The sequence below is a fragment of the Nomia melanderi genome, chromosome 2, assembly GCF_051020985.1.
Source record: "Nomia melanderi isolate GNS246 chromosome 2, iyNomMela1, whole genome shotgun sequence".
NCBI lineage: Eukaryota > Metazoa > Arthropoda > Insecta > Hymenoptera > Halictidae > Nomia > Nomia melanderi.
The window spans coordinates 28559897-28587854 of NC_135000.1; the positions used below are offsets into that span (position 1 = coordinate 28559897).

Genomic DNA, 27958 nt, shown 5'->3' on the forward strand with positions numbered 1-27958 from the left:
GCGACTAACTGCGTTTCCTCAACTGATTTTCTAAAAAGGAAAACTCCTCAGACGAGGGCGTACGTGACCCAGGTCATGGTGGTCCCCTTGGTCATAAATTTGTCAATGGGTCCGGACTATCTCTCAGGCCCCCAAGTATTGACACGCAAAAGGGCGAACCGGCTACAATATTAAATATTTTAATGAGTCTTAAAGAAACTACCCTAAAATTATTCAATTTTCCACACATCCGACTTTCGTACTAAGAAGGAAAATAAAAGATCGAAGTGTTATAGCATTTATAATTTTCGCTGGGAACACTATAAAAATTAGTTGCAGTTGCTGATAGATTACAAAACAACCTGGAGTGCTAAGGGTTAAGATTTCGAAATGAGTCCAAAACCTCAACGATTCACCATCATTACAATTGAGTTCATTATAGTTTGATCCTTGAAGGTAACAATGATTTCACATAACTTTCCTATTAGGTACAGATTGCTGAAACGTGTAACACTAGATTGTAGAATTTCATTACTTTAACGAAATGTAATCATTATTTGGTAATAGTTGAAGCCGATCTAGACGCAATTATGCGAATACCTATGGTAATTCTTTATTCTAGAAGCTCTAACTTCCATATGAACGAACAGGTTCTTAGCAATAACAGTAACCGTATATCTAAAATCATCAAATCTACCATTCTCGCCGATTTTCCCCTCGGCTTCTAGGTCACGAGACCGACAGCTCCACTCAGTTACACGTGGACATTGTTCTTCATTATTTTTTATCGTTTCCTTCTCCCTTTTTATGCTCCCTGTCCATCCCCTCTCGCCATCTTCGTCTCGCGGCCACGCGTCGACGTTCCCGCGAACGACGCTCGTTTCCCCGGCGACGTTCGCGCGACACCAGATACGCGGGCCGTAATTAGCGTCGTCATCCGGTTGATCCGGAGACTCCGGGAACGCGCGTCAAATCCCATTATATCGCCATTATAAATTGACATCGTCGTTTAGCAGCCCGGGGAATGAGGCGACGGGGCGCTGAGGATCATCATCTTATGACGCGGAGGGAAACGAATGAGGAACAGGGGGAGAGGGACAGAGAAACAGACAGAGAGAGAGAGAGAGTTTTGCCGGGAAATCCGCGGCGGCAATCGTTCCTGATACCGAATGCATTCGGCCTCGATGAAAGGGCGGTGTTTCTCTCTCTGTTCTTGTCAAATGAGATGGAAGGGCCGGTGGGAATCGTAATTGCAAGATGGATCCCTGTCTGTCCTTCATTATGTCTCTCGCAGTCCCGTCGCCCCCAGACGTCGCTCGGTCTGTCCCTCTTCTCCCTCGTTTCCCCGTCATCTCGTTCCATCCGACGACTGAAACTTTCTCCTTTCCCTTTCCGGTTATGGCACTCACCCGCACTTTATTACAGGAGGCTGTTCCCTTGGCATTTTTCGCATTCCACTGGTGTCCACCCTTCCTATCATTTTTATCTTCTTATTCTTCCTCGTCTGTCCTAATTCGTTTTTCCTGTAATTTCTGCCGTTTGCTCTTTTTCTTATTCTCTCTTCTATTTAACTAAATTCCTTTCCTTCATCTTGCGTACCTCCTTTTTATTTTAGTTCGTTAGCTTTTCGCTCTGTTCTCCCAGCATTGCTCCGTTCCTTTTATTTTAATATCCCTTTCCGTTTATCTTTGGATCTGTCTCCGTCTTCTATATCCACCCCTCTGTATCTTCCGTCTATCATCTTATCTATTATCTCCCTCTCTTTCCACTTTAATTTCTCGTCCTATCGACGTTCCCTCCTTTCTTCGTTTCCCTGCTCGTCGGGTCCTCGAAAGAGGAAGCTCCCCTTCGCAGTCAACGCCGACGTAACCATTCCGCCGCCAAGAAATCCAATTAGCCGGCCATTAATAAGGAATCCACCCTGTCGAGGGATAATGGGCAGCTGCTTGGCCGTCGGGTGAACCCTGGGCCCCGGATGCACCTGCACCGTCTTCCACCTGCTGGTCTTCGCGATACGAATGAGTCTGCAGGAAAAAATCCACTGGATATCAAGAGAAACACCATCACCGCCAATAATATATATTTTATCTTCCTTCTTGCACATTCCACCATCCCTATTTATTTACCCATCAACAACACACCATCATCCATCCTCCACATATTTTCCCCTTTTCTCCAAAACCTTGTCTCATTCATCCCATTGTTGCATTATGAATTCTTTTATTTGTCTCATCCTGAACCAGACATTGTTGCCCTTTCATCTAGAATTAAATTGAAGAGATAGATTTTCACTTTCCTCCTCTTCCGTTTGAACTCGGTACATTCTACGCTGAATGCACTTTCCAGGAACAAGAAAAACAACCACTCTCCCCGTTTTAATTCAAGAACTCATTTTTCCTCGCCTGAATTGCATTCTGGTGCTGCACATCCAGAAACAAGAATATTCCTTTTTTCATCTTGCTTTCAATTCCAGAAAAGCTACACCCATTGAGTGCATTCGATGTGTGTGTTCCAAGAGAAAACCCTTTTCAGTTCAAGCGAAACTCGACAAATTTTTTAACTGGCAAATTAGATGCTACAGAGATGCATAATGTACATGTTCCCGGAACAGGGATACCACCACTCTCGCCGTCCTCGTGGAAATTATTCATCCGGTAATATTTATGGCCGAAGAAAAAGCGTTTTTTCCCCGGTCACCATTGGGACGCGAACCCGGATCAACCGCGTGGCACTCAACGACGCTGTCCACTCTGCCACTCCTGTATTTTTGATACTATTACCCTAGCCGGACATTGTTCGTGCGAGGCGGCGCCCTAATGAAAGATTTATTTCGTTTGCCCCCGGCCAGCCACCATTTTTTCTCCGACCTCTAATGCTTCCTGTCACCCTGTCTCGTTCTTTCCCGACCCTCCGCCGGCTTCCACCCCCCCCCGTCACGAATTTCCGTCCAACTTCTCCGACGATTTTTCCGCCGCGTTCGCTAACCATGTGGGAATATTGACCCTTTGCGGTATCTCGCGCCGCTCCGTCCTTCTCCGTCGGAGGGTCCCATGATCTCTTTTTCCTTCCCCCTTGATTTTATCTTCTTTGCCACGCTCTTTTCGAGATTCCTTTTACCGCACTCCGCGACTGCTCGCTATCTCCCGGCGCTTCCTCGTTAATCCTCGTCGCTCCTCGTTGCTACCGACAATTCCCACCTCCAACGTTTGTCACGATTTTTTAGCGCTGCTCCGCGATGCTATACCACATTCTGTATTCCATCTATATTTGTCTGCATAAACTCTTCTTTCCTCTAGACCCCGGTGAACTTGATTCGACGCCCTGAGACCTCGTATACTTCTTACTTCCTCGCCCTTTCGCGTCAGACTTCAACGTCTCGTATCTTCTGATGTCCTTTGTTCTTTGCTTTACCTCTACTATTTATCCCGAGTAACTCGCTTCTTCATTCATAGAAACTGAATTTATAATTCTAGCAAATCCGATTCGACTTCTAGACACTTCCCCTAAGATTTCCATTCCCTCGCCCTCGTTTCGGATTCCCTTAACCCTTCCCATTCCTTCCGCTCCCTTCCATTTTCTCTGAACTCTATTACATCTTCATCTACATTTTCATCTTTCGTGTAAAATCCGAGCTGGCAACTCTGCCTAACCAGATTCATTGACTCAGGACGTCCCGAAAGTTTTCATTCCCTCGTTCTTGATGCTTCACAGCGCCGCGTCTATTTCCACGTGGTCCGATCTCTGGAAAAACTCGTGCTTATCAACTACGAGATGCTCTCCGGTATCGTAAATGACGTCGGCCGCTGAATAAGGCCGCCTATCGTAAGCTGCGCGATTTGATTGGCATCCTCCTCGCAGAAATTCGTATAAATAGGAGTCGTTCGCGGCGCACCGGCTCCCAGGGAACATCATTAGTTGTCGGCGAACCGGATCGGGAATATTATTTGCCCGATGAAAGGAACGATTCGTGGCTGGCATGAAACAGATCCTACCCTGCATATCCGGCGCGTAACCCCCCGCGGGTAATGAACAGCCCCGGATCGATTTAAACCATCCCTCCGGGCGTGTCATTATTTCGGGAACTGGTTCATTATTATTCAACGAAAGCCCCGCCGCCGAAGAATTAACGTAATCCTTCTGTTTTAAGAGAAAAATCCGACGCGGAACGGATAAAGCCGGAACGTTTCATTTTTCTGCGAATCGAATCGAAATTTCGCACCCTTTGAGAGAGAAAGGATTGTCATGAACCTTTCAACAGTTCAGCAACACTGGAAAGTCACAGAGACTTCAGAGATTTTTTAGAAAACCTGGCAAATAGGTGATCCCACTGTACAAAAGAATAAGTAAAATTTAAAATGTCAAATGTAGCATGTGAAACAGGCAGAGACAGAACCTAAAGTTCAAGTTACAAGCTTAAAAAGTTCAAAGTCTCGAATTCGAAAAAGAATTTCAAATTTAAAAATCTAACCCGCAGAATTCTGTTTCAAACATTCGAAAGTTGCAATTTTAATCTGAATTTCGTTTGATTTCAATTCTTGTTGCTTTCAGTTTTTATTGCTTTCAATTTCTGTTGCTTTGAATTTCTATTGTTTTCAATTTCTAGCACTTTCAATTTCTGTTGCTTTAATTTCTATTGCTTCCAATTTTTATTTCTTTCAATCTCTATTGCTTTCAATTTTTATTACTTCTCATTTCTGTTGCTTTCAATTTTCATTGCTTTCAATTTTTATTGCTTCCAATTTCTGTTACTTTCAATTTCTGTTGCCTTCAATTCCTATTTCTTTCAATTTCTCTTACTTTCCATTTCTGTTGCTTTCAATTTTAATTTCCTTCGTTCAAACTTACAAGATACGATACTTCTACAAACTAAATATAAGAATTCCATATTACACGCTTGAAGCTTCCCAGGTTCCCGAGAATCGAGCGAAACCGATGCTCCTTGTCCCCTTCGAAATGATTTAAAGCGCGAGAAGACTTATGTTGCGAATTTCGCGCCGGCAGCCGAGTCCTTAATTACCCGGCTACAATTCGAGCGATTCGCCGGGAATCTTGGCCAGCGGGGCAGAAGTTCAAAAGGCATCCGGCGTTAGTTGCGACGCGCGGGGGGGCACGGCAGCGGTGGCGGCGACGAAATTCGCGGTCGGACCGGATATTCGATAATTAAGCCCGCGACGCGCTGGAAACTCGGTGCTACAATTAGCGCGGGCCGATATGTAAAATGAATTATCGTCCTGGGCTTTGACCCAGCCCGTGTATGGATCATTATTACTCCTCGGCGTTCTATTCAATTACGCTTGGAAACCGGACGCGCCGACGTCGCCGCTTTCTTTCCCGCCTGTACACACGAAATTCGACGAAACGGACGCCGGCGTTTCCGCGCGAAAGAAATTAATAACGCGAGATCCGCGCGAGTCATAGAAACACGGAGCTTGAAATCCAGCCGGATTCACCGGTTCTCGGGATTCATTTATAAAATTCACGTCGCTCGCCGCTGCCTTCCTTTTTTCATCGGAATCTTCATTAGTCGATGCGCTATCGTGGAATTATATAAAAGCTTTAATAAGGATTCGCGACGGGTTAATTCCGTGCGAGATGGTCCAATTATTAAATCGTTAAATGTTTGTATTTCCTGTTATGTTCTCCGATATACTGCGTCTTGTCTATTAACACGTTGACTGAAACATCGGTGTTTCTATGTATCACTCATCCTTTTTAGAGCAAAGATACAAAGCAAGAATTATTAACCCTTTGCACTCGAAAGTTTTTCGCTTAAGATATTTAATACTTCCTAGTTAGATGTAGACAAGATTCTTTAAAATAAATTTATTAAGAAATCACACATAAATTACGGAACAAAGCTATTTCCTTTCAATATTTCACGTATTGATGCAGTATACGAAGGTTAATGGTAAATACCAAAATTTATAATTTTCCTGTATCAAATCATCTGGCGATTAGGACTCGCCTCTCGAGAAAATTCTTATATTACCCTATTATCTAGTAATTTGCGTTATGGAGAATTAGTATTTGAAATCAATTATCTTCTAAGTCATCATTATTTCCTTGTCATCTGAAAGCTCCGTCATCGGTGACCGCCGTGGCAAAGTGTTAACCCTTTGAACTCTGTAGGCTCCAATATTCCAGTTATAATATTAAATATTTTAATGGATCTTAAAGAAACTACCCTACAATTATTAGATTCTTCACGCTTCAAAATTCTGCACTAACAAGTAAAATAAAAGATCTAAGAAATGTTATAGCATTTTCCATTTTCCCTAGGGATACCATAAAATTAGTTACAGTTGCTGATAGATTACAAAACCATCTGGAGTGCTAAGAGTTAAACTGTTTCTACATGTATTCGCTTTCGTTAATATATTTCTTTCCGTTAGGTATCAATATCTACGATGTTAATAATTGTTTTAAAAAATAATGATCTCTTGGACTTACACGAACTTGCAACTCGTTACATGGTCCCGCGAATTTCATCGCTGTCGCGTGTCCCTCCAGTATCACCGAAGTTATAATTCCCGGAAGAGTACTGAAAATCCCTGGGGAAAAAATGTGTAACAAGACAGAAGATCCGTGTAACGGTCCGAGCTCTCGTGTCCCTCGAAAGACATAAATACCCGTCAAAATTCATAGAAAACCGTGCCGCGGACCGGCTCAAAAGTTCATCCATCAGCGCGGAAGTTCTCCGGCCCCTCCAATTTGTTGTCGAAAAGCTGTAGGGCGAAAAGCTTTACACGTATCGCAGTTTTTCTGCCCGGAAATCCGATAGTCGGACACTGGATGCACGTTAACGCCGCCTCTCTCGCGGAAACAAAAGGAAGAGGGACGAAGACAGGCGAAACCGGGAAAAAATATTCCATCGGAAAAAGGAATCGCTGGATGGAGAATCGCGGAGAGGGAGGGCGAGAAATGAGAGGAGCGACAGATGCGAAGGATCGATATGGATCGCGGGAGCTTGAGGGAGGGAGTTCGAAAAACGAATTCCCGGTGCATCGGTAATTTAAAAGACCAGCGGTCTCTACTCACGCGAAGTTATTCGGAAGGGCGCACTGGAGGGTGGATTCTTTTTATATTTTTCTCTATCCCTCTTTCTTTCCATCTCTCGTGAGAGAGATTTCTGTCTTGGTTTCTTTCCCTTATTCTTGCAATCTCTCTTTCATTATATCTCTCCTGCTTTTTATTCCTTCGTTCTTCTGTCTGCTATTGTTGCAAATCCTTTGTTTCAATCTTTGTTGATTTCTATTTTTATTGCTTTTAATTTCTATTGCTTTCAATTTCTGTTTCCTTCAATTTTTGTTGCCTTCAATTCCTATTACTTTCCATTTCTGTTGCCTTCAACTTTTATTGCTTTCAATTTCTAGCACTTTCAATTTCTGTTGCTCCCAATTTTTATTGCTTTCAATTTCTAGAACTTTCAATTTCTGTTGCTTCAATTTCTGTTACTCCCAATTTTTATTGCTTTCAATTTCTGTTGCCTTCAACTTTTATTGCTTTCAATTTCTAGCACTTTCAATTTCTGTTGCTCCCAATTTTTATTGCTTTCAATTTCTATTGCTTTCAATTTCTGTTGCTTTCAAATTTTATTGCTTTCAATTTCTAGCACTTTCAACTTCTGTTGCTTTAATTTCTATTGCTCCCAATTTTTATTGCTTTCAATTTCTATTACTTTCAATTTCTGTTGCCTTAATTCCTATTGCTTCCAATTTTTATTCCTTTCAACTTCTATTGCTTTCAATTCCAATTACTTCCAATCTTTATTCCTTTCAATTCCCATTTCCCCCTATCTCTCCATTTCTATCTCCCATTCTCACAATCCCTTTCCTCCAATCTTTCTTCCTTCCCACCTTCCTTACTCCCAATCTTCATCGCTTTCTATCTTCCTTAATTTCCATTTCCACCGCTTTCTATCTCCACCGCTTTCCACCTCCTTCATCTCATCCCTCTTGTTCCCCATTTCTCCACCCTCCATCTCTCTTTCCATCTTCCTCCGTTTCCTTCTCCCGTCTCTCCATCTCCCCGATTCTTCCAGCAGGAATTTAATTTCATTGAAAAACCGACGTCGATGCGTCGGGCTCGGACGAAGGACCGAACACGTTGACGTCGCGGAGCGCTTCAGAACGCTCGCTGGTCCGGCCACGTGGCGCACGGCGCGGCTCGTACCTCCCCCCCTTTCCAACAGCGGAAAATATCGCCAAAAATCGCTCGGGCTCTCTCCTCCGCCGGAAATTAAAGATTCAACGAGCCGAGGGTAATTTCGGGGACGACGAACAAGAAGCCGAAGCTCGCGCTGCCTGCGCGACGGAAAACGCTCCGCGTCGAGGGAGGAAAAGGGAAAGGGAAACAGAGAGGGAAAGGCTCTAGAATTCCAGGGGAGGGGGATGAAAATGGTAATCGATGCGGGGACGAGTTACATTCGGCGCCGTTAAGTCGGAATCGAGGGAACCGGATCCTCGGGAAGAAAATGCTCGGCGACGCTTCGCGCGGGGATGAAAGAAGTTCTTCAAGGGGGCTGCTCTTCGGGGTAATGCCCTCCTGACCTTGAGAGGGATTTAATTATTCGTCTATACTCGAACGTCGACTGAATTAAAATCGCATTAGACACGGTTTTCGAGGAACGTTCCAGATCCTTTTTATTCCAGTTTATTCGAAGGGATGTGTGGGGTAGCGATATTTTGAGTATTTGTGAAGGTATTTTGGGGAGCCAGGTGGACGGAGAATTTTTGGATTTGTGGTGTTTGTTGAATGCAGTGAGCAACCTATTTGCATAATTTATTTTTGATATCTATATTCGAAATAGTAGATTAATTTGATTATATATGTTGTTTCATTATCAATCACGGAGGTTTAAATAGGAACTGAATAGTTCAAATGTCCTGAGCTATAGATGAAAGCTATTTTGAATGCCTCGATGCATCTGGTGTTTAGATCTCGACTATGTACGATTTTCTGATCAAAATGGATTTTGCCAATTTAGAAATACTAGAATAAATCTGATCGTCGCTGAAGTTAATGTCTCGTTGTATCGGTACTCGAGGAAAATAGAAAGATGAACAGACGCGTCGTCCCATTCAACGCTGCAGCCTCCCCGGGACGTTTTGAATGATCTCGAACACGAAGGGTCGCAAGAAAATATTGCACAGTTTTTCCGTTGAAAATGAGCTACCGGTTGCACCCTCCTCGAACGCCGCGACACAGTTCCCGGTATAATTAGAAGAATTTTTTGTTAATCCCCGCGAACAATGACTCGGTCGAACTTTTTTTTCCTCACGAAAAGCCTGCCTCTTAATAAACCGTGGGAAGACGCGCGTCACCGCGCCGGTAAACAAGTTTCGCCGAAGTAATAAACCGGCCGATGTTTTATAAGCGCGAAGAAACGGTCCGCGGCGGGACAATGGGAGCCCTGTTATTGTTAATTTAGCATAATTCCCCGCGAGGAGCGGGGCCGGGCTTGAACAGAACGATGCCCGCGAGAAAAATTAGCACTTGTTATCTGGAATGGCTGGCTCTCCGGGCAGGGAGCACAATGGAACCGGACAGAACAAAAGCCGGCGGAACCTCGAGCCACCGAACAATATTAGAACGTGATTTAATTTTTGATTACGAAGGACGTCCCGTATCCCCGGGTCATCGTTCCGCTGCGAGGCTTCCGCCGCTTAATTAAGGCGTTACAATCATGCGGGGAATGTTTTACACGGGCCACGCGAATCGGGCCGAATGAAAAATTCGAGTGAATGCCCGAGTTTTTCAAGTTATCTCGTCAGCCCCGCGCGTATTATCTTGGCCGGAACGTTTCCGACTATATCATCCCGGGGATTTTTGCGGATATATCCCGCCGCCCGTGTAAATTGCAATTTTCACGAATGAGGTGTTAAGTGTTAATTGCCTCTTCGGACGAACGGGAACCTTGTTGGAATTACAAATTTCTGGATTACCGATTATCGAATAAACTTTCATGACTCGAAGGAACCGGAGTTGAAAACGAATTACAGCTTATTAAGGATCCCATCCGTCACCAGTTAAAACGAACTTGTTCGTTAACACAATAATAGGAATCGGATCTTCTTCCCCGGTGAACATTTCCATCATTCGTTGACACGATGGAACAAACAAATCAATTCTTCTGGGACGGTGAGCATTGCTATCGTTCATTACCACAGTAATAGAAATCAGCTCTTCTCGCATAGTAATTTAACATCTTTGCAATAACCAATACAATGAAATGCAACTAACAAATTAACTCTTCTCCCGCAATAAACATAGCCATCATTCATCAACCTTTTGCGGTTCGAAGTGTTCTTGGTTCCTCACTTTCACGTCGACGTTAGTTCATTCAATTACAGCTTAATATGACGCTCTGTTTATTTATTCAAGATTATTTGGGAGTCATTGAAATGTTACCTTTAAATGGTACAATTGTGATACTAGAAATAAATATAGAAAAAATTGTTAAAACAGGTAGACGTTGCAATAAAATAGAATGTCGAGTCTGACTCGACATAGGACTGCTAAGGGTTAAGACAACAATAAGAATCATCCCTTCTCCCACAGTAGTTCAACATCCTCACAATAACCACCATGAAATACAACTAACAAATTAACTCATCGCCCACAATAAACATAGCCATCACTAATTAAAACAACAATACGAGTAAACCGTTCTCCCACAGTAAACATTTCCATCCTTCATTAGCACCGTCCCAAGATTGTCCCCCGTAACTCCGCCATATTTCCCGCAACATAATTACCCGTACTCTCCGAAATTCCTACTAACGGTCCCTGGGCGTGTGTTCGTTGTTCCAGGAGGAGTGCGCCTCGATGCTGCAGGACCTCAGCGACAAGATCAACAACAAGCACCACGAGGTCCACACGCATCCCCTGCTCTCGATCTTCAAGATGGCCGAGGTCGAGGTCAAGCTGCCGTACAGCAACGAGGTCGCCGGCCCGACGGGGCCGTCGGGCTCGCTCCTCGCCGGCCTGCTCCTGCTCGTCAGCCTGGTTCGATCTACGTGGCTGGTCGCCTCGTGACACGGGCCGCTCGCCGCCGTCTACTCCCATTGAACAGCGAGCGCGTTCTCGAAGAGGAAGCGGAAACGCGTCGCCGCGAGCCGGTAGAACGTCGGGGTAACGACGAACAAAGGTCGATTTCTATCGTCCAATCAGCCGCGCGAAAACGGTCGCGGTGCGGCTCCTTTCAGACGAAAATATTTAGCGTTTGCATTGTCCGTTCGGACACGTGTATCCGGTCGATGTGTGAAGTACTGTGGGTCGTAACAGTGCGACGATGATCGCGCGATGATTGTTCGCTTCATGTTGATGCTTCATTTTATTTAACTTGATTCTTCTTGGATTTATCGTCGTAAATCTCTTTTACCTTAATTTTTCCTAAGTTCCTAGATGTTTTAGATAAATATTCCGTTCTCGATATCTCGAGTTGGACACGAGGAAACTCTCCATTCCTATTAACGAAACAGTTGTTCAAAATATTATAAATATTTAATTCAATAGTATTGCAATCTGTGTTGCAAGGAATCTAATCTGTTCAATCAAATTATTGTTACCTTAATTTTCCTGGGATCCTAGACTTTTTAGATAAACATTCTGTTCTCGATATCTCGAGTTGGACACGAGGAAACTCCCCATTCCCATTAACGAAACAGTTCAAGATATTATAAATATTTAATTCAATAGTATTGCAATCCGTCGCAAAGGACTAAGTTTCAGTATTACTGGGAACCTAAGAAATATCAGCTCATTCCCGATAATCTGCGCCGTTACGATCCTCGGCACGCCATATACAGATATTTGTATCTTACTCTCTATAAGAATGTTTCGTCTGAACGGCGCCATGCCGTGTCTGATTGGATAATATAAAACGACCTGAACGCGGGGGACAGGCTATATATATACATATATATTGGTTCTTGGCGAAAGGGCAACAGAGAGAGAGAGAGAGAGAGAGAGAGTGAGTAAGAGAGAGAAGGGGACGGCCTCGGGCGTGCATCAACGAAACAGAGTCGAGCTGGCGCACCTAATTAACGGGGCTCTAATCTTCGTGCCTCGTGGATCAGATACGTAGAGAATTCTTGGCTCGTTAACCGCGATCGAGGATCGAATATCTTCCACGTGAATTTACTTGGAGCGCTTTCACGCGTGTTCGACTTCAGTTCAGTTTCTTTGTGCCGGGTTTAGCGTTTCGTTAACCCTCCTGTTGATCGAGCTGGATTTCCTACCCTTTCGACGAATATTTGAGCTTGATTACAGTTCTAGCTGGTTCCAGGGACGGTATAAACAACGCGTAATCTCTCGGAGGAATGTTCTGTGCAATCAGTCCTTGGAATTTCGTGTTGTTCAGATACTCTGGCAGTGATTGCTCTTTAAATTCGATTGCTTCGTGTCTTTATTCATAATTCGCTACTCGTATCGATCCCATGCCACTCGAATCGATGATTTAGGACTCGACCATCGAATCTACCTTCTGAATCGGCTAACCCCAGTGACTTAACCCTTTGCACTCGATTTGATTTGACCCATGATAATGATAAAATTTAGAATTCAATACTAAATTTTTATATAATGCATCAACACATGGAACATCGAAATAAAATAGTTCTGTTACTTAATTCATGCAAGATATTTCTTTGTTAGTCGTGAAACGTATAATTGATATTTCATCAGGAAACAATGAATGTCGAGAAAAATATTCTCGAGTGCAAAGGGTTAAATCTTCACTTCAGTTCATAATCTACCAATTTTATCTTCTCATGCATTCATACATCAATCTCCACACCTATTGACTCTTTGCACTGAGAGCAACTTCTAGCATGACCTCTCTCCGAGTCATTTCTACCATGTACTAGCTACTCGAGAACACGATTCATTAACCAGTTAAGTGTGGAGTTTAGTTTGAAAAATATCTCATTCTGCGTGCATTAAAATCAAATAATGAATGTTAACGAATACTCGTTAAATGCAAGCCAAATGCAATTAAATCATATCCTACCGAAAAACCGAAGCTAAACGAAGAATTACATGTGTCTCAAAAAATGAATAATCCATCGTTGAAAAAGTTAGCACCGTTAAGAGTTTTAACATGACGTGTATACTCGTCAAACACAGTTAACTGGTTAATACAATTCCAATACAACAAGTACAATACGAAAAACCATGTATAGACAACAAAACCGTCTCTAGACACGTCTAGATTTTCTAGCGACAACGTAGCAAAGGGTTAAATCAATACCACTCCTCGAACATTAGTCACTCCACTACCAATCTGCTAATGTCCGAACCGACCGAAATCAAAATTTCCTCGATCCTTCCTCGCACCTCATGAACTCCCATTCCTCAATCACTCCCAACAATCTCCAACCTACCGAATCAAAGCATTCGCACAAACGCACATCTTCCTCTTGACACACACACATGCACACTCGTACACACAACCGTATAAATTCCTGGGAAACACCTCCGAGCAAAGCCCGAAAGAAAGTCGGTCGGTTAACAGGCAACAAACCCAGCGCTCCCGGCAAGCATTCGTTCCGAACTCGTTGAACGGAGTTCCCATTTCCTTGCACCCGTAACTTCCGCCGACTAGGAGTTTCCGGGAACAGCGGTTGCGCGTCCCCGCGAATTTTCGCCGCTCGTTCCCGCAGCTCGTTACACGGGAACGCGCGAAGACGCGCGCGGCGGCGGCGGAACGAGCCGATACGCGGGCACGAAACATTTACGAGTGCCATTCGATCCGAACGGAACGAGCCTTAGGTACCCGAATCGATTGTTATGCCGACGGCTGGATATCGGTAGGAATATCGGCGAGCGTCGCGCTCGATCCGGGGATTTTTATCGTCGCCGCGCGGCGCGGCGCAATAATAAGGGGATCCCATATGCGGGGAACGGCGCGGATCCAAAACACGCGATCTCCTCCGCGCCGCTGCTGGATCAGCGGCGATATTGCCAGCCGGTCGGGAACGGCGACGGCCATTAGAATCGGCGCGCGACGCGGCGGCCCCGTTTCACCGGGAAACATATTGGAAATAGTTCCGCCGATCGCGCCGGAACTTTTGCATTTTTTCGATTCGCCCGTGCGCTGGAAGGTAGATTCGCCGGTCGAGTCCTGGTTCGAGACGTTTGAAATTGATTCGGATGCTTCTCGATGAATTGTTTTCGGACGCTTTGAGTTCTGGCGTTTGGAAGGATTCTTGAGCGGGCTCGGTGGGAACTGGATGATTTCGGTTGAGTTGGTAACTGGCGTCGGTGTCTAGTTTCGCTGATGGTTTGGAAGTTTTATTGGAAGTCGCAGAATTTCGAGTTTTGTAAGATATGAATCAGTTATTGTGGTTGTTGTATTTGTCATTTAACCAGTTAACTGTGTTTGAGTATACGTCATTGTAAAGCTTAACATGATGCTGATTCTTTCATGAATTCTTTAGTTTTTCACGTAAACATGTAATTATTCTGCTGAGTTTCCGAAATCGTTGCCAAGTGGTTAACACTAGAACTACTGTAACAGTCAAAATGACTAGTTTCGATTTGTTTGTTTCGCAATTATTGATATCTTAAAAGCATTCAATGTTTGAAATGATCTTGAAAATAAAAAGTTTCATTTGAATGGCAGAAGTAACCGAAAACAATCTATCGCTTGGTAGTTCTAGTCTTAACCAGCTAACTGTGTCTGATGAGTATACACGTCATCGTAAAGCTTGACATGATACTAATTCTAGCGATGAATTTTCTTTCGCTTTGATTTTTCGTTAAAATATACTCTACGCATTCGTCCTGTTCGACGAGTACAAGCTCCATTTTTTTATCGCGCGCAGAAAGAGATTTTTCCAACTAAGTTCCACAGTTAACTGGTTAAAGGTAGTGTCTCTTATAACAAAATTCATTGGCATAGTTTTTCATGAGTTATCGAAGAGTCGAGGCGAAAGTATCCAGCTGTCAGCTTAATACCCGTGCAACGATCGAAGTATTTACTTTCTCGGAAATAAACTCTTCGGCCGGAGGATGGGATTCAGTGGAATATCCCGACCATAGTCGGGCAAACTTCATGGAAGCTGAATCCCCCGTGCATCCCACGAACGCGTGCAGTTTATTGCCACGCAGGTCCATTAACCCCGCGTCCGTCGAACTCGATTCGAGACGCCGATAGCTCCCGTCCTCCACTGTATTTAATTTCTTTTCCTCCCTCGATGCTCCAAGATCGAAACGCCTCGCGTCAGGATCCACCGGTCCTTCTCGATCGCGAAAGTGATTACAGAGGGAGAGGAGAACGGTCCTCGATCGCGGCTGAACGGCGCAGCGCGTGTAAAAAGATGAAGCACCGTAGAGTCTGTAAATGACAACCGCTAATTTATGGTATACCTAATAGGCTAGCAAAAGCGAACGCTCCTCCTGTATCGGACCATTAGGTGTTTGTTAAAGTTCAGAGCTAAATTTAAAGAGCGTTTCAGGCGTCGCGGGAGGTCTCGAGTGTATAGATAAACTGTAGATTGTTAATAGCGTTGTAACAAATGAAAACGAAGAAGAAGAAGAAGAGGAAGAAGAGGAAGAAGAAGAAAATGCAATATCCGAAGAAACGAAACGGTAACGGGTCTCTTATATGGTTCCGTCGATCGACACGAATTCTATCAGCAGAAACGGAGATCTTGCCAAAACGGCAAGCAACGAAAGGAAACTACGGTTATTTAGTAAAAAATGTCTGACGTTCCCGTGTGCGAGGTTGTGCAACCGGTTAGCTGTCGCTCTCTTGTGCGCAGCTAAGATAAACGAAGCGCTGACGAGTATACTCGTGTCGCAAGAAACATTTCTCTATGACAAGTATACTCGGGAGATCGTCGTATCGCGACGAGTTTGCTCGTCGAAACTAAAAAATTGCCACTTCTCCATGACGAGTATACTCGTGACGCAAGAAAATTCCCATTCTCTCGTAGCGTGGGTATTTGTTCTAATAGAAAAAGGAATTATGTCTATGACGAGTATACTCGTATCGCAAGAAACATTTCTCTATGACAAGTATACTTTCGAGAAATCGTATCGTGACGAGTATGCTCGTCGAAACTAAAAAATTGCCACTTCTCCATGACGAGTATACTTGTAACGCAAGAAAATTCCCATTCTTTCGCGTGGGTATTTGTTCTAATAGAAAAAAGAATTAGGATGTCCCTACGACGAGTATACTCGTCGCACGCAGCTGGCTGGTTAAATAAATAGCGGAATGACTGAAGTGGCGAACGGAAACGGGACGTTTGTCGATCGAGCGATTACCGGCTCGCGTTAGAGTGTCACGCGTACGGCGGGACAGGGGCGGATCCGGCCCGGTTTAATTATGTTTCACCCCGTGACACGATAAAGTGTGCCGGTAATGTCGTGTCGGTCGTGTAATAATTCCGCGACGGCGCGTGGCGCCGCGCCGTTTCGCCGGATGGCACCGCGAGCAACGCCGGGCACGAGATACACCCGCTTTAAAACGGTCGATTTGTCACCGGGAAAGGAGAAAGAAACCGGAAAACCCGGGGAAACTTCTAAACGCCACTCTCTCTCCCCGCCGCGCGTGACGTTTACAAACGACGCCGAAACACACGACCTCAAATTATTCACCGGTAACACCTCGTTCCCCCGTCGGCTCGATTATAATCTCGACGCCGAGCGGCGGACGCGCGGCGAATAGTAATTTTCCGAATTCCGATTCCGCGCGGCCCGCCGGAAGCGCGCGCCTCCCGGAAAATTCGCCGCCCCGCGGAATCCCGGTAAACAATCGGCGCTGTCTTACCTCGTCGCGTTGTTCGATAGCTCGTTACAATTTACAAACTATTCCAGACGCAAGGATTTCATTGGATTTCTAAATTAATCCTTAAATTTCTGCATTGAAGTATCTACTTCGGTACTCGAGCAACTGATTGAGAGCACCATGCAGATCAGAAAGTGCCCCAGTTTTGGAATTTCAGACACTGAAAATACAGTGCAATTAGTATAACTCGTTTAGAATCTTGGAATTCTGAATCATGGAAATCTTCGAAATTCGAAGCTCTTACTTTCTCTATACATATGAATTTATTTCCCACGGAAGCATTTTCGTTCGATGATTACCAAGTATATCATAGTTCTTTGTTAACTCAATCGAACAGGACGTCTATAAATTTCCTTGATACACTGGAATCAACGAAATCTCTGTCTGATCTCAAAGACACAATTCGTCGCGAGGTTTGAAACGCTTCGAGCGGTCGATTGAGACAAAAAAGCGGCGCCGGGAGAGAGGATCCTTTAGAATTTCCGGCGGCGTCGAGGCGAGTGCAGGTCGCGGGGATCGCAGCTGCGAGAAAGAGGTGTTAAACGGGTAGGGTGTCTGACATATTCCGCGGGCGAGCGTTACAAGCGCGGCGGATAACGAGAAACGGAACGGAACGCGGGAAACCGGGTCCGACGAGCCGTTTGCGGGACGGGGGACGGCGTGAATCGTCGGCAATCCGATTAGGAGGGTTTCGTCAGTTTAGAGGGATTAATTGTGCGCGCGTCCTCGTGTAAAAAGAAACGAAGGAGCAGGGAGAGGGAACGGGGAACGTTATCAGACGGCTCTGGCTCGCGCTCGTCCCGTAACCGAGCGCACATATCTCCGAGCGTTTCAGCACGAGAACCACCGAACAGGCGAATTGACTTTTCCAAATTTTTCTACCGGAACTCCGGAAGCTGCAGCTATCGAGACTTCGATTTACGATTCAATCTGTCCGATACTGAATGAATTTCTTCGATTCATCGGAGGTATCTTAACAATTGAGAAGGAAACATTAAGGAACTAGTCAATTTGGTCGTTTAAGTCTATTCGGTAGTTCCAAACGCCTCGAACATATCAAATTCTAACTAGGTTACATCGTTCGGAAATCTCTATCGGCACCTTGTTACGAGTAACGATCGATCGAAGACGTTTCAGATTCTATTGAAATTTTAACTGAAACAACTCAGTAGCGTTGAGGATCACTCGGAAAATGATTCGACTATTTTTAACGTCATATAGGAAGCTTCAGAGAGAGTCGACGCAGTCGCGAGATCGCTTGCGATCTGTTAGGATTACACGGAGCGACCTCTCTTCGAGTTCCGCTCGCAGAATTCAGTAGAGAAGCCTGACCAAAGTCAGACGTATATTCCTCGACGTATCCCCCGGAAAGTCGAAAAGCGAGCTCGAGCAACGGAATTATTTGTCGAGCAAAACGTCGCGATTAATATTCGCCGGCGCAATAATCGGAGCGCTCGCGTCGCGACGTAACGGGGCAGTGAGAAATCGCGTTCCCGTCGGGCGCGGAAGAAACGTCCGCCCGATTCTTCTTCCTCGGAATATTTCCCGATAATCGGGCGGACTGCTAGGCAATTTCGACGCGCGGCTGAAGGAGGGAAAAAAAAACGGCGCGGACGGAGAGAGAGAGAGAGAGAGAGAGAGAGAGAGAGAGAGAGAGGAAATCGAGCGCGGCCGAGCCGCGCGTCGCATAATTAGTTGAATTTCGACATCGAAGTGGGACGAACGTGAGCCAGATCGAAATGTACGTGACGTGGCTATCGGCAAAGCAATAATGTATAAAGTTTACGATCCACGGGCACGTCGCTCAAAAGGGTGATGGCGCATACCCGGCGAATGTATAAATGTCACGTTATACATAACACGCACGTAGAAACAGTCCTCTACATATATGTACATGTATAAAACTATATGTGTATACATATTGAATGTGAACGCGTGTAACACGTATATACTTATAGATATATTTATATATATATATACGCATACATAAATATATATATATATATATATATAGATATATTTGTAGTACGTTGTTATATGTATGTATATATGTACGTTAATCCGCGTCTACGAGAAATCTCGATCCCGCCCGGGGGTGAAAGGTGAACGAAGGTGTTTTTATCGTGCGAGAGAAACGAACGAGCGATCTCCTGCGAGAAGGGCGAGGGACTGTTGTCGATCGATCGAACGTGCCGAGGCTTAACTGAACTTCGGGGATCGGGCATAGCTCTCCGCTCGCGGAGCACGGAAGTCTCTCCTCGTGGCTTACATACCTCGCCGGTTCCCTCGCCGGCTGCGTTGCGGAATTCTTTTGTCGCGTTTCCGCGGGATATTCCGTTTACACCGACGGCGGGGAGAGTATTCGCGCACAAACGCTTCGCGACGGTGTAGTATCGGGGATCTCACTTTCGGATTCTTTGTAATCGTTCTACCAGCACAATTTTCAAGCTTTCGTAATCGTGACTTTCACTGTTATAGTTTTATGATTTCTATAACCCTTTGCACTCGAAAGTTTCAATGGGAATGTTCGACGCTTTCTGACGAGATATAGGTGATATTGTTTGAAAATAATTTAACTATTAGATAAATTAAGCAACAGTGTTTTATTTCAATGTTTCACGTAATGCGAAGTTTCATTTGAAATATTAACCCCTTGGCCGATTTTTCTCTCAACTCTGATCGATACGGCTACTTTGTCGTTAATAATTTATTGGAGAAAGAGAAAAATTCGAAGCACATGTTATGCCTATATTTTCTTTTAAGTATAATGGTTGATTGCAGAGGAATAGTGTTTACTTTGAATTCGAATGTATCGATTAATACATATATTCGTTGAATCATGTTGAAAATCTCGTTGTTGTAAGGCAAGGGGTTAAATATTCATCTTTATAGTTTTGTTGTATCGAGTCACGTGATGACTGAGTCACCTCTCGAGTGCAAAGGGTTAATTGTAATGTTCGATTGTTTGCGATTATAATGTTCAATTACAATTCTCAAGGTTTTGTATAATTTTCTCAGTGGTAACGAGTTTTTGTGTCTTGTGAAAATGTTCATTGTTTTCATCTAGTTTTCTATAGTTTGTTCTTTATTCTATAATATTATGTTCGTTTCCGTACTTTCGATATTCCTTGAAAACACTTGCGACTTCGTTATTAAACCGTTCGTTGTTAACTGGTTAAGTTTCCTTCGTTATTCACTTGAGAGCAGTCTTATTTCCATCGACAACATCGAGTACAAATAGACGATACAATAAACTAGTTACATAGGACCGAGGATTAGGGAGTTGCGTTCCGTTGCACAAGATTCTAGTTTCCGCGGCACAAACGCGAAGACAATTGAAACACGCACACGTTGATTGTCTAGTTACCGAGCGACTCGGGTTCAGCACGATCCGTTTCAATAATTCCCGAGGTGGCCGAGCGCAAAGTGTACTTCCCTGCTCCGCCGGACCGGCGGAGAACGACGAACCGAAAGCGTACGGGCGTGATTGTATTCGCGAGAAAGATGATTTCCAGCGCCGGAAGTCTCCGAGAATGCGTAGTAACGAGGAATAAGTTTTCTTCCAATGAGTTGCGCTCGTGGGTCTTCGTATAACTGTCTCGTTCCACTTACAACTCACAGCGAAAACGCTTACGATGCATTACACGAAAACGTCTCACCGAGAACACTTTAATAACTGAAAAAAGAGAAAAAAAAAGAAAGAACCCTTGTTCCGTTGACAATGTAATACGAAGATCCATTAAATCAATTACAAAGGCGACGTTATGTTGAAGTTTCGAAGAGCTTCGAGAGCTTCGCGATGAAGAAGAAGCACTTAAGCGCCGAGCAAATGATCTCGAATTCGCGAAGCGCAGAGAAAGGGAGCGAGGCATTCAATCGACTATTATTAAAACTGTATCGAGGCTGACGAGCAAAACAATGGCAAAGACAAACGTTTCGTTCGAAAAGACAATGAAAAAACACGGTGGTTCCAATTGAACATATCAAGGCCTCTTAGAAATGGCCAGCCAATGAGCGGTTTTACTCTGGTTTCACGTAGATTCAGTTTTTCGACGCTTTTTTCGAACGCGGGGCACAGGAAACACGCGAAGCGATTCGTTCGCGCTCTGTTGCCGCTGTCCCAAGGGTTTTCCACGTCGGAAGACAAATTCTCTTTGACGCTAGAACTACAGCATCCGACGCGATTGAAACGTAATCGTGAATAATAGATTATTTACGGTTCCTTCAGACATTTATAGTATTCAAGTGAAAATTTTCAAAATCATTTCGAATCAATGCTTCGAAGATATCAATAGCGAAACAAAATGAAACCAGTCACTTTACTGGTACAGCAGTTCTAGTGTTGAAAGAAAATCATTTCTGTTATCCTCTATCAGTAAGCAGTTTGGTTCGCGTCTAAACCAACGCGGCACCGATCTTGCCGACTGCGTGGGATTCCCTATGTCCCTAGCTCTCCGAATAGTGAGAAAACTCATGGCGGTGGCGACACTGCGAGCTAGTGTCAACGCCAATCGGCGCGCAGGACGCGGTCGCGGACGAATCACCGCCAAGCGGAAATGCTGGTTATTGTGGCGGGGGTCAGAAATCGATTTTCCCCGAGGCACACTGCGCGGGCCTCTCGTATTCGATTCCCTAGCTAGTAAGTAAGCTCACTAAGCGTTCCTGTCTTACCGACGACGAGAAAGTGTACCGTCGCTCAATACTACCCTGCTTTAGTGACTAGTTTCGCGGAGAACTACCTCATTCCCGGTGCCGTGGCCGCCGCTCGCGGTACCGACGGGTACTCTATCGATAGTTAGAAATGTCTTCTACCGTCCCGCTATCGTCGCGTCGACCGCCGAAGCGTCGTGCTCCGTTGGCAATCGTTTCACCCAACAGTGAAACGATCATTAACACTAAAACTACCAGAGGGGTCGAATGACCCGTGCCTGATGTCTTCTTTTTGCAATTAGAAAGGTAACAAATGTTTCTCTGAGAAATTATCAAAGAAATTCATTTACCACTACGCAAATTGAATTGTGAATCAATTAATGTCTTGATTAGGTCTCAAATATGATGCGCAATTGCAACTTCAAATTAACACTAAACTACCAGAGGGGTCAAATGACCCATGCCTGATGTTTTCTTTTTGCAATTAGAAAGGTAACAAATGTTTCTCTGAGAAATTATCAAAGAAATTCATTCACCACTACGCAAATTGAATTGTGAATCAATTAATGTCTTGATTAGGTCTCAAATATGATGCGCAATTGCAACTTCAAATTAACACTAAACTACCAGAGGGGTCAAATGACCCATGCCTGATGTTTTCTTTTTGCAATTAGAAAGGTAACAAATGTTTCTCTGAGAAATTATCAAAGAAATTCATTTACCACTACGCAGATTGAATTGTGAATCAATTAATGTCTCAACATGCTCTTGGAGTTTCTACAGCGAGATTTTCGAAAGTCTATTGAAGTGCTCGGTAGTTTTAGTGTTAACTACGACTAACAGAATCTCTAATTCGAAGACAGTTGACATCCACCTTTGACCGTAAATGTTGAATTTCCGAGAAATTTCTAGCTATCGTCAGGGGATTCCCCCAACGAAAATCCTGCCGATCCCTGTCGAAGTTGGTGGCACTGTAACGTTTCACGATCCCACTTTGTTATTCGTTCGCGTGAAATCGAGCGGAGGTACTTAAATTCTATCGAACATCCCGATCGCTTGTACTTGTAACGATTTAGTTTCCGCGTAGAGCGTTGGCAAGCCTGTCCTAGGGGACGGTAATTCCCCATGTTTCTCCGTCGGTAGATCAGAACGATGGCTCAACCTCTCCGACTACACACTTAACACTAAAAGGATCCGCGTGCGATTATACATATATATACCGGCGCGCGTATATACATATACATAATATACATAACATATACATATACATATATATATACATATATTTTATTACTTGAAACGCACTCTGACCCCGGCCACGTGTGTAACATAAAACCGTAAGACTACGTAAATGTAAACTTAAGTAGCGCACCATTCAAGATGCTTGATCCTTCCTAAACGACTCGCGTAAATCCTCGAGCAGCCGCCAACTTTCGGAGAGACCGCCTCGTCTCGCGAGCAGCTTTAACTTAAGTCGAACTTCACACTGGCTCGTTATTGTTATGCAATTATGAAAAGAATGACGGTGAAATATGAATTCTGGAGAAAAATAAGAAACGAAAGGAAGATTGTAAAGATAACTAAAATGTTAGGTTTGAATACTTGACGCTTTAATTGATTCGTTTATGAGAAAAATGAATTTTTCTTTAGGACGAACAATACCGAGATTAGCTCGTGGCTTTCCAGATGATTTACTAGTCGATTGTAGCAATTATCGAACCATCCGCTGTTTCAGTGGTAAAGTGCGCAGGATAGTTACATTACTGTCCGACGCAATATGGCGAATGATTTAGCATCCGTTTAACGCGTTAATTGATTATTACTGGAACATAAACGCGTGCACTGCTGCACATTGTATCGGAACACCTGCTGGCTTCATGGAAACATGATATCTCATTGTTACTAAGTAACCTTTCGATGGTTTTCTAACGTTAATCTCGTGAAAACGTGTACTCAGGTGCATGTAGGTGCTATTTACACGATGATTCTCGCAATATATAATGTAGTTCACGTTGAAATTAGCATCTTGCAATGTTTAAAGGCCATTCAGAACACTGAAGACCCACCAAGACATTCAGCCTCTAGCAATCCTCAAAAATCAACTTCCAATCTCATGGTGTTCGCAATCTCACGGTAGCAACGAACCTTTCAACCAACAATGACAATTAATTTGCGTGCGTTGAACTTTCAACACTTTGTACTCGAAAGTATTTCGCTAGAAATACACCTTCAGACATAGATGCTGGTCATTGAAACTATTTTAACGATAATTCTCACATAAATAAAAGAACAAAACGAGTTTAATATTTCACGTATGCGTTACACAAAGTTTACTCACCATTAAACTCTATAACTTTACAAATCAAATGAAAGTCACCTCGAGTGCAAAGGTCAGGATTCAAAGGATCGAAGCCTCAGTCCTACGGTTAAGAATTATTTATTTTCTTCGAATCAGATTCAATTAAACGTCAATCGAATAGCCGATGCAATATTCAGATTTTCTATTTCTAATTCTCGGAGTTGGTGAGGGTGAACATTTAACGAAGGGATGCTCGCGAGACGTCGTAGCGGGGGGTCACTCCAGAAGACGCAAAAGTGGGACGTCGCTTTTCAGTAGATCTCTCTCGGTTCGCACGCAAAACGGGAAACAGTCGGGCGAGAGGATGATAAAGGCGAACGGGGGACTACTCCGTTGTTTCCCCGGTCGAGAGCGCGTTTTCGCGTGCGTGTGCCACGGATCGCGCGTGTATCCGTCTGCCTGCGTGTGTGTATGCTGTCTGCGCCTCGACGGTGTGCGTGCGTGTGCCCGGAAACCCTGTCTACGGCCGCTTTGCGCTTCGATCCGGCCGGAGACGTCGAAGAGAAGAATTGAGCCGCTCATTGGCCGAACCGGTCAACTCCGCTTCTCGTCTTTCTTCAAATTTCATCGCTGCAACGTTTAATTGACTCTTCACCTTTTATATTTCAAATAATTTTCCTTGTTATCGATACCACCACGAAATAAACATTCTGTTCGTTGTGTTAGAATTGAATGACGATTATTTAAAGGACATACTATAATGTTCGTAATTTTCCATTTGAAGAGAAATTTGGGAAGCCGATGTTCGCTACTGCGTTTTCTAGTTTCTGTTTTGTGGAGTTGGCTGATTTAGACAATGAGTGGCTCGATTAATAGTCTGATAAGCAATCTTGTCGCGAATCATATCCCGAAGATGTATGGTTTATTTACCGTAGAATAAAAGAGAGAACGGTGTTCGAGGTCTGGCATGGGCAGCAGCGATTGTTTCGCCGTTACACCGGGAAGCTTATTTTAGAAGGGATTATTTTAGAGCGATCAAGGCGATCTGTCATCCCAGCTGATGGGGCTCGATGATCAACGACTCGCAATGTTTATCGATAACAATAATCTACGATAGACAGTTGAAGATTTGTTATGAAACTCTGGGGAAGTTCTGTTTGTAGAACTGTTTGAGTCAGAATTTAATCTCGGTTCTTTCCTCTGTTCTACCTTAGATTATTATTTCTGAGGGGTTCGATGATTGAAAATAAGTAGACGTTGTACGTTACGAATTTCTGTAAACAACAGTCGGGTTTATTTTCTGGGAGAACAATGAAAATTCAGGTGGCGAAGGGTGCCTCGAATCCCTGAATTGCAGCGCGGCTGCAGCAAGCGTCCCTTTATCTCCGAGCCCTTCAATTGTAACGAGTAGAGTGCATCGGGCGAATGTTCGCGCGGTTCAATGCTGCCAGCCCGCGCCAAGCCTCGTTTGTTCGGTTTAACCTTTACGCTGCGACATTCTACCGTAGCCGAGCTGCCCGTTCGCTGCGGGATTCGACTTCGGTCCGTCAGAATTTATTCTCTTTCACTGAGACTCGACAATGGCCTCCCACGCATCTGTTGGGAATGTTTCTGGGCATGGTCAATCCCCGATTTCACGCGCTCGCAAACGTTCGGCACGTATAAAAGTCACTTGAACAAATACCCATGGAATCTAATTGCTACTTTATCTTTATTTAATCTATTAACCCCTTCGCGTACTAATTACTTTCGTTACTAAGCTTGTGTAATATCTTACTGTCGACAATTTCTAAGAAATAGAACAAAATTTTCCATTCTACTTCAGCTGGAAATTTCATTTGAAGATAATAAATTGATAATAGCGAAATAGTTTGCTTTGATCCGTGGATAATGAACATCGATTGTTAAATTACTCTAGAAATCTTCATCAAGAGTCTCACTCGTCATTCTACAGCAAGGAGTTAACATCATATGTTTCTGAATATTGAAACTCTTGTAATAATTTACTGTCGACAATTTGTAAGAAATACAACAAAATTTTCCATTCTTGAAATGGAAATTTCGTTTGAAGACAATACATTGATAATAGCAAAATAGTTTGCTTTGATCCGTGGATAATGAACATCGATTGTTAAATTACTCTAGAAATCTTCATCACGAGTCTCACTCGTCATTCTACAGCAAGGGGTTAATCCTCTCAGTACGAATTGTCACGGAGCACGTAAAGAAACAGATTGAACTCATTAAAACATAAAGAAATATTATTCTAAAACCTTTGAAATAGAAATAAAAATGTTACCAAATTAAAATAATAAATTTTCCTTTCGGTATAGAACGAAGCACTGTGAATCATGGATAATTTGTTATAAATAGTTTACCTTAAGTCTAAAAGGGTTGACGCAGAAAATAAGATAAGCATAGCAGCTAAAAGGTCTCTAGAAGGTTAATTTCGCAGCGCAAAGGTCAATTGCCGAGAACGAACGTCGAGTGGCCACAGAAATGTTCAGCGTGCTCGCGTTCACCGTTCCAGGTAGCGTGTATTCGGGAACGTTTCGTCGTAAACACGACAAAAGGGATTTGATCGCGATAAGGGTTAACGGAGATGACCTCCGCGGTCCTCGAGCTGGCGCTGAAGATCGGCAAGAACGCTGCAGGGTGATCGGGAACAGGAACGCAGCGGCGAGGGTCCGTTCAGCGGGAATGTAACGATGCAGCCAGGGAAAAGGGTTCGTTTCCTAGCTACCTTTTTCGTCGAGTCGATAATACCTAGTTTCGTGGTTGCATTGACATCACCAAAGCAGACTTCATCGAGACGATTTCAAAGCAAGAACAAATTCGTCGAGACCGTGTTTCGCGTGAACGTTAATCGCCGGGAATATCGAATCGACCGTAAGTCGGTGGACAACGACGTGTATCGTTAAAACGAATCGATAGAAATACTCGGACCTTCCGATGGCGAAAGTGTGACCATTGGAAGAGCATTGTTGCCAACCCCTTGGCTCGCAGTATCAACGATTTCCAAAGGATTCGAATTGGGTTTGATATGAATAATATTCAGTTGATGTAACTCGATGGGAAACAATGTAGGCATAGAGGTAATGAATATTCAACGTTTACGATAAACGGGATTCCGTAGCGGACGTGTAATACCCTTCCCCTCGTGAAATTCCGTACAACGAAGGATTTCCCCCGCGAAAAGAGATCACAGGCCGAACGGGGTTGATACCAATGTCAGTCGCAGTTTCGATGGATCTTCTTTGAAAACACTGTCGATAGAATCTGCGTCGGCGATCCGAATGCAACCCGGTTTCGTGGCGGAGATAACGGATGACGAACGAATGATAATAAAATGAAAACAATGCAGGGCATCGGTCGAGTCCTCCGCCAGGATGAAATTCTGGCGACTCACCCCCTAAACGCGACACCGATGTAACCTTGACTGTATATACCTATACATACGTATACATATGCATATACATATATAAATATACATAATTATAAATATAAATATACATATTATACATATGCATATACACGAAGGTACGAGTACCTTAAAAAAAAAACAAACAAATAAACGGAGAACACCCGAATTGAACGAGCGAGACGATCGATTCGATTGTCCTCGAAACGAGCTGCACGTTGGATCCATCGATCGATTTTCCACGGGATAATCGAATCGATCGTTCGCGAGCGAGCGGTGAACGGCCGCTCGGCGATGGGCGGATAAAATGAAAATTCCAGTCGGTGTGGGCGACGAGGCGACGACTAGAGAACGAAGATATTAAACGAAAATAATAACGATTAAGACGACGTGTGCAGCTGGGCGACGGTGTGCGAGGTGAAGGGGTGCGTGAGGGTGCGTGGGGTGTGGACGAGAGACAATGCGAACGAGAGTACTTGTTACAAACTTATTATACGGACGGCTGGAGAATTGCCGAGGCGTTGGTAAATAAATACGAGCGGGCCCTCTAGGGCCCCTGAGAATTATACAAGCCATCGTGTTCTGTGATTTTTATTCACCAACCCCTTTGGGTTTTTTTCATTCTTCTTTACTTTATTTTGGACCTTTATTTATTTTATTATGCAAGCCACCTTATTTAGTGATTTTTATTAAGCAACCCCTTTGGCTTTTATATTCTTCTTTATTTTGGATCTTTATCTATTGTACGAGGCATCTTGTTCAGTGATTTTTATTGACCAACCCCTTTCGGTTTTTTGTATTTACTTTATTT

The 27958-nt window shown here is 43.9% G+C and overlaps 1 protein-coding gene across 3 annotated transcripts in view; it reads left to right on the plus strand.

Annotated features, from left to right (window-relative positions):
* Gfrl (Glial cell line-derived neurotrophic family receptor-like) overlaps window positions 1-27704 on the plus strand; it is a 440074-nt gene extending 412370 nt beyond the window's left edge. For all 3 annotated transcript variants that reach the window (XM_076374200.1, XM_076374198.1, XM_076374199.1), the window contains one exon: window positions 10792-27704. In XM_076374200.1, coding sequence (XP_076230315.1) covers window positions 10792-11016 — 225 coding nt within the window. In that variant the 3' untranslated portion in view covers window positions 11017-27704. The remainder of the gene's footprint in view (window positions 1-10791) is intronic.
* The last annotated feature ends 254 nt before the right edge of the window (window positions 27705-27958 follow it).